Source organism: Grammomys surdaster, unplaced genomic scaffold (assembly GCF_004785775.1).
Source record: "Grammomys surdaster isolate TR1022 unplaced genomic scaffold, NIH_TR_1.0 373, whole genome shotgun sequence".
In the NCBI taxonomy this organism is placed as follows: domain Eukaryota; kingdom Metazoa; phylum Chordata; class Mammalia; order Rodentia; family Muridae; genus Grammomys; species Grammomys surdaster.
In genome coordinates, this window is record NW_021604792.1 from 9,379,164 (window position 1) to 9,387,167 (window position 8,004).

An 8,004-nucleotide genomic window follows, 5' to 3' on the forward strand; every position below is an offset into this window, starting at 1 on the left:
TCTCTCTCTCTCTCTCTCTCTCTCTCTCTCTCTCTCTCTCTCTCTCTCTCTCTCTCTCTGTGTGTGTGTGTGTGTGTATAATAAACGTTATGGTAGGAAGGCATGCACTTGTTAAATGGTGATTATCAAATACATAACACAATATATTTTTTCTATTTGCAGAAAAATAAAAATTTGCTTGATGATAGTCTCTTTACTGAATATATTTAGGTAAATGGCATGTTTGCTATAGTTTTCACTTATATTAATTAACTTATTAATTCACTTCTCATCCTGATAGCTTCGTTTGGTTTGGTAAATCTGATTTTATGTTTGAGGTCTTCGATCCACTTGTGTTTTTTGCGAGGTGATAGATATGGATCTATTTGTATTCATCTACAGGCAGATACTCAATTAGACACGTAATATTTGCTGAATTTTTTTTCTTTGTTCCGTACTATAGTTTTGAGTCAAAACCAAGTGACCAACAACAGCCATAAAATATCCTGATGTAACTCTATTCAACATACCTTCAAATTTTTGACCCAGAATTGTCCTGTCTAAAAGAAACTCAGGGACAAAATGGAATGGACATTTAAGGAAAGGTCATCCAGTGACTAGACTAACTTGGGATCCATCCCATCAGCAGGGACCGAACCCTGACACTATTATTGATGTCATATTGTGCTTCCAGACATCATCCTAGCATGCTTGTCTTTTGAAATGCTCTACTAGCAGATGACTGAGATAAATGCAGATACTTACTGCCAAGCCTGGACTGACCATTGATGGCCAGTATGGGTGAGTTAGGGGAAGGACTGAAGGAGATGAAGGGATTGTAGGAATACTAACAATATCAACTAACCAGTTCCCTAGGTTGGTTGGTGACTCCGTGTCTCCACTGGTTTTTTTTCCCAAAATGTTTTTAATAAATATAATTGTTAAATTACTAAATAGAAAATTGTGTTTGATAAGTATGGATTAGGAAACCAGTCCCAAAATAAAACAGGATATAAATAACAAGCACTCTTAACATTTAATTCCATTTCAGAAATTAACGAATCAGAACTCATGGTTTATTTCTCTTGAGGTTTTCAGGTCTCAAATGAATGGCATAAATGGCTGTATGACTTTTAGGTGAGCAAGGATAGGGACTAGCTACCCACAATAATATTAAAAAATACTTTTGTTCCTAGATGAAATCAAGACATTTTCAATGACAAAAGCATGGAAACATACAGATGAGATCTTCTTAATCTTTCTTTATGGGTTTAAAATTTTCTTTTATGTAAACCATAGTATAGCAATGAAACTCTCATATCATCTAAGATCTAAAGATGATCAACATCCATGTATCATGTTAGACAGTTCTTGAATATGCTTTTCAAATTTCACTAAGTACTATCTAACCTTCATGAATTCAAATCCCTGAGAGATGAAACAATCAAAATAATACAAAACTATGAAAAAGAATACACCTGATTTGCATGCTAGCAAATGAGGCTACAGTGTTCACTCCACCATCTGCTATGACAGATTCCATCATGTGCTAATGGCATTAACTATACAAATAGTTGCTCTGAATTGTTTGGATGAATAACAAGATTCTCCTCAAAATCAGTGATGAGTTTACCCTTCATCACCAGTGCTTTATATAAAGCAAAAAGGAAAAATAACTGGTGGTATTAGGCCTGACTTTCTTTATCTCTCTTAAAATTTCTGGATGTGATAGTTTGTTACTAAGAATCATTTCCTTTCCCTTTTCAACAATGTTCTCTGAGCTTTTGGTGTTAAGGTTGTACTGTAAATGCCATAATTTGGGGTTTGACAACTTATGGGTCATTATCTTTTCATTTGGACTACCTGTGGCTTTCTGTAATGATCTCTGAAGAAAAAAAGAAATTGCTCCAATGAGGGTGATATCTACCCTTACCTGTAGCTATAATGATAGGTGTTTAGAATGCAGTTAAAGATTTGATTGCTTTAAAAAATTGACAGGGGTAGGTTGTTCTCTGGGTCCTATGGTCTCTCCAGCCACAGAATTGGCTAATTTTACATACTACATATGAATTCCCTTTGTGTTAGCAGAACTTAAGTCTAATTAATTGTCTGCTGACTACTCCCAGGATCCATTATAGCTTCTTTCAGAATATCTTGTGCTGAAAACTGCTTTGGTTTTAGGTGATATACTGCATACTATTATTGATTGCCTTTCTTCTTTCTAAACTTGTATAGTTCTTTTTTTATGTGTGTACTTTTTTTTAATTGGATATCTTATTTACATTTCAGATGTGATTCCCTTTCCCAATTTCCCTCCCACCCAGAAACTCCCTATCCCATCCCCCTCCTCCTGCTTCTATGAGGATGTGCCCCCACCAAACCACCCACTCCCACCTCCCCACCCATGAATTCCCCCACACTGGTTCTTGCTGAGGCTTCCGGGTCAGATTGGATAGAGTCTTCCAGGACCTGTATCTGAAGTATGTGGGTGTCTTCAGTAATAGAGTCATACCTTCTTTTTCTAGAACCCAAAAAGGATAATGTCAATACACTATATTATTTTGGGGTCTCTTGAACTCCACTGACCAATAACTCTTAAGAAAGTATATGTGAATATATAGTGAATATATATATATATACACACATATATATATATGTGTGTGTGTATGTGTGTGTGTGTGTGTATGTATAAATGCGTATTATATTATGTGTATATATTATGAATATATATATAAACTTGTATATATTATATGTAATTACATAGATATAAAGTAATAGAATGCCTTATGGCTTTATCAAATAACTTTAATGTTATTTCTTCTCCTTCTCTACTCTCCCTTAGTGTTTACATTCCCCTCTTGGGAATGTACATCTCTATCCATATTTTCCACTCATATAAACTAAATTTTTAATTAATAACAGTCAGAGAATAAGTTATCTCATTTTCCTAAATCCAGCTGTATGGAAAACTAAGCTATAAAAAGTAAACATCATATGAGACAGTGAAAAAACAAGGAAAAACCATTTTGTAAAAGAATTATAGGTATCTTTCAGAATTAAGCAGGTATTATGAGCAAAAAATTTCATTTAAAAACTCAGTAGAACTAATAGTGTCATTTTAAGACTATATTAACCTCTATGTTCTCTTTATTTTTTACCATGCAATATTTGAAATGTGTTATTATAAATGTGTTACTTAAAATTGAGCTAATATGAACTTGTAGGTAAATGCTATAAGGCACACAAATCACTTATGAATTTAAATAAGAAGAATATTTTGGATATTTTTCAAGAAGTTCTCAATTTTATTACTTTGGTTGTTGTTTTCTTTTTTCTATTGATTCCTATATAGTCTCATTTTCCACCTTTCTAGAGCATAAATTCTCATATTTGTTGCAGTGTGAGTCTGTTAGTGATGATAATTCTTGCATTAGGTATATGGATGATTTTCTTTTTCCTTCACTTTTAAGATTTTCTCTTCCTTTCTAGGTTGAGATTTTTCCTATTTTTGTATGTTCATAATATTTTTCCAGCAGATTTTTTAAAAATTTAACTCTTACTAAGTCTGCCACAATCCTTTTGCTTCTTCTGAATATACCTCTTTCCTTAGATATTCTGATGTTGTATCATTTAAAGTGATTTGGAAATCTAAGTGAACATGTCCTTTGTTGCACTTTTTTCTGAGATTTAACCTTTAAATATAATAAAATAAGCATTAAAAGACAGTAAGCAATGCACATATCCAACAAAAGGCCCTATTATAACCAAAATGCCTTGTTACCAAATTTTTGAAAATAAAACTTGAAACAAGATAATGAAGAAGATTAGAATAGATGTATATTTACATGATTAAATAAGTGTATTCTTTCAAAGCATGAGAGAAAAAGGCCAAATAGAAAATGGTAAATAAACATGGAGAAAATGGATTAAAAGTTTAATTTATAACAAGCCAGTAGAGAGTAGGGAAGAATGAGTACCAGGATATTATAATATGCTTCCCTCTGTTATAGAACAACCCAAGAATAAAATCATATCTGATGATAAATGACATTTACATGAGATGGTACAAATCAACTAATATTCTGGGAGAGGCAATAGGCTATGTTCTTCCATTGCATAACCAGGGCTAATCAGTGTTTGGTGTCTGTGAATGACAAACAAACAAAATAACAATTTCCTGAAAGATAAAAACAACAGTAACAACAACAAAATAAAAAAAATTAAAAAAAAACCACCAACAACCTCAACCACTAAAAACATTCTTGAAAGTGGGAAGGACCAGATGTCTGAAAGATGTAAAATAGCATAGATTTTCAAGACAGTTCAAATTTATGTTCCTGTGCTGTGAAAATTCCATCGTAGATTCTCTTGGTTTTAATAAGTTAGAAGAATTCTTTGCGATCAGATAATTTTAGGCCTGTTTTCCATCAATACCAAGTCTTCTTTGATTAAGGACAAGTCATAGATTCCTATCAAATCTTTCTGAGCAACAGTAGGATGAGTGCTAACTTTGTTTCACAACTGACCACAGAGCCAAGGAGAAATATCTACTATTCCATGACATTCATAGTTGGCTACCATATATGCAGTGTTATAAAGAAGTATAACTATTGGACTATGAGTAATAATGCTAACCCCAAATGGAAACCTTTTCTTAATTTTTGGCTAAAGGACTAATAGTAACAAACACGAATATGTGTGGACCCAAATTTGCCACTCAGTTCTATGCAGTGGATGATCATGTATGGCCACAATTCACTAAATAGAATAAAATTTGCAAAGGAATAATAAAATTTTATTACCTAGATTGATTGTATGATATTGTTACCTCCAACCTCTGCCAAAGGTACACTCTCTACCATATCCTGTTGAGCTGCAGTGCCAGAGGAGAGTCAGGGACACAGCATCCTGTTTGATCAGGGACAAGGTCACCCAGCCAGGCTTCAAAGGTGCCATTGTTTCACCACTCCTTATAAATCCAGTTGCATTGTTTTCCTGAGCTCACATTTGACAACTCTAGAGCTTCCTTCAAGATGCTGGTGGTCCTACTAACGCTGGTTGTGCTGGTTCTGAGCTCAGCTCAGAAATCAAATCGAGGTATGCAAATATGTTTATGAGGACTGTGATTCTTCATATGGTAGAGGTGATCACACAAACAGAAGTGAGGCAAGAGACTTAACAAAAATAAAAACAAAATAGGAATGAAGAGTTCTTAGGTCAATGTAGAGATCACTTGAGTTCTTATTCTATCCTAAGAACCTGCAGGCCATTAACATACAATTGAAACTATGGAAATTTAACATATTAAATTTTTTAATTGGAGGAATAAAAAAATTTAATTTGCTCTTATAGACACAATTCTCTGGGCTGAGAAAAAACTACTGGAGTCTGGGGAAATTTTGTTGGGGAATTAACTTATGAAATTTTGGTGGGTTCTTTTCTGTGGGAACATTCTATGTAAGTTCTTTTCTCTAAAGCTAAAAAGTCTCGTAACACATGGCAAGCCACAATGGCCCATACTATCCATCTTTAGATTTAAAGTAACTCATCTGGTTAGTATATTGGTGAATAGTGGGGTTAGAAATTGATGGCATGTTAGAGAAAAGGACAATGTGATAAAGTCTTTTAAATAACTGGTATTTGCATCTCATCACTCATGCTTGCTTACTCTATACCCACACAGAATTTGTGGTTTCCAGCCAAAGAGAGAGACTACCCTCTTACCAGCAAGTCCTTGTTCCTTGGAAGAAACAGGAATATCAATCTCAGCAGGATCAATGGTCCCAACAAAGAATTCAGCAGTCACAGCAGGAGAGGCAATATCTGAAGGAGAGAAAGCAGAAGGCAGAGAAGCTACTAGCACAGAGGCCACAGCAGGTACCACTAGAGCAGTAAAGACAGCAGATAAAACATGGAAACTGGCAACAAGGAAGAACCTAGGGATCTTCTCAAGGCCAGTTTCACTGGTAACCAAGAAGGCAATGTCAGTTTTGAGTTCTTTTGTTTTTTTCTTTCTTTATGTGAGACTCTTAAATTTCAGTGTTTTTAGAAAAAAATTAACTTACAATTTCTTAAACTTTAAACATGTTGAAAGTTCATGGAGATGATCACATTTCATTTAATATTCAGATATTCTGTGGCAGAGGTAATCTGTTGTTTAAAACCTCTGCAAGGTAATTCTTAATTTAAGAAGTGTTGTGCCCAAATTTCATTTTGGATCATGATACTCTGTCTTATATTGTTTTGTGCACAAAGATTAATGTTATTTCTAAGAGAAAGAGGAGTGTTCTCTCTAAGGTACTCTTCCTCCATGCTGATAACCAACAGCTACTCATTGTACATTTCTACCTTATCACTCTATACATAGTATGGTTTCACAGCATGGATAAATTGATAAGCCTTGTCTAGATTTTGTTTTCATTTTATTTAATCTTTTTACAGTCCAGATTTTATCTTCATCCCAGTATGCCCTCTGACTCCTCCACTTCTCATACCTCCTCCTGCCCTATCTCCATGAGGATGTCCCTACCCCCAGCCCCTACCTCACCAGACCTCCACATTCCCAGGGGCCTCTAATCTCTTGAGGATTAGGTGTATCTTCTCTGACTGAGTTCAGACCTGGTAGTCCTCTGCTGTACATGTGTTGGGAGCCTCATATCAGCTGGTATATGCTCCCTAGTTGGTGGTATAGTGTCTTAGAGATCTCTAGGGTCCAGGTTAGTTGAGACTATTGGTCTTCCTATAGGATTGCCCTCCTCTTCAGCTTCTTCCAGCTTTTTCATAATTTAACCACAAGGTTCAGCAGCTTCATTGGTTGGGTATAAATATCTTCATCTGACTCTTTCAAGAGCTTGTTGAGTCTTTTGTAGGGCAGTCATGATAGGCCCCTTTTTGTGAGCACACCATAGCCACAGTAGTAGTGTTAAACCTCGGCACCATCCATTTAGCTGTATCCCAATTTAAGCAAGTCATTGGACCTCCTTTTCCTCAGTTTCTTCTCTAGCTTTGTCCCTGCAGTTCTTTCAGACAGGAACAATTCTAGGTTAGAGTATTTTTGCCCATGGCAACCCCATCCTTCAACTGATGCTCTGTCTTTCAGCTGGAGTTGGATTCTACAAGTTCACTACTCTAGGGCATTTCATCTATGGTCTCTCCCTTTGAGTCCTGAGACTCTCTCAGTTCCCAGGTCTCTGGTACATTCTGGAGGGTCTCTACACCTCCTACCTCCAAATTTGCCTATTTCCATTTTTTCTGCTGATCCTCAGGGTTTCACAGCCTGTTACCCCACCCAATCTCTGATCATGTTCCCCTCTTCCCTTTCCTGTCCCCTTTCCTACCCAGGTCTATTGCTACCCCCACTCCCCGTCCTGTGATTGCTTTCTTCTCCCTCCCAAGTAGGACTGAGGCATCCTTACTTGGGCCCTTCAGCTTGTTAACCTTTTTGAGATCTGTGGATAGTATCCTGGGTATTCTGTACCTTTTTTTTTTTTTTTTTTTTTTTTGGCTAATATTCACTTATTAGTGAGAACATACCATGCATGTCCTTTTGGGTCTGAGTTACCTAACTTAGGATGATATTTTTTAGTTCCATTTGTTTGCCTGAAAAACTCACGATATCCTTGTTCTTAATAGCTGAATAGTCTTTCATTATGGAAATGAACCACATTTTTTGTATGCATTCATCTCTTGTGGGACACCTGGGATGTTTCCAGGTCTGGCTATTACAAACAAAATCACTATGAATGTAGTGGAACATGTGCCCCTGTGGCATGGTGGGACATCTTTTAGGTATATGTTCAAGGGTGGTATGGCTGGATCTTCAGGTATATCTATTTCCAATTTTCTGAGGAATTCCCAGATTGATGTCTAGACTCGTTGTTCCAGTTTGGAATTCCACCAGTAATAGAGGAGTGTTCTTCTTTCTCCACATCCTCACCAAAATGTGCTGTCATCTGAAGTTTTGATCTAAACCATTCTGATTGGTTAAGGTGGAATCTCAGGGTTATTATTATTATTATTATTATT

General features: G+C 35.9%; 1 protein-coding gene and 1 long non-coding RNA gene across 2 annotated transcripts in view; both read left to right on the forward strand.

Moving 5' to 3' along the window:
- Window positions 1-4,979: 4,979 nt before the first annotated feature.
- LOC114632411 (gliadoralin-A-like) lies at window positions 4,980-5,874 on the forward strand. Its single transcript, XM_028780917.1, has 2 exons — window positions 4,980-5,076; window positions 5,663-5,874. The coding sequence occupies exons 1-2, from the start codon at window positions 5,013-5,015 to the stop codon at window positions 5,872-5,874; spliced, it is 276 nt and encodes a 91-aa protein (XP_028636750.1). The 5' UTR covers window positions 4,980-5,012.
- A 51-nt stretch (window positions 5,875-5,925) lies between these two features.
- The window catches only part of LOC114632442, an 8,618-nt gene continuing 6,539 nt past the window's right edge, over window positions 5,926-8,004 (forward strand). Inside the window, exon 1 of the long non-coding RNA XR_003713092.1 lies at window positions 5,926-5,962. This is a non-coding gene — a long non-coding RNA (uncharacterized LOC114632442). The remainder of the gene's footprint in view (window positions 5,963-8,004) is intronic.

Coding starts and splice junctions, on each gene's coding strand:
- LOC114632411 (XM_028780917.1), top strand. CDS start 5,013: ATGCTGGTGGTCCTACTAACGCTGGTTGTGCTGGTTCTGAGCTCAGCT. Junction 5,077..5,662: donor AGCTCAGAAATCAAATCGAG/GTATGCAAATAT, acceptor ATACCCACACAG/AATTTGTGGTTTCCAGCCAA.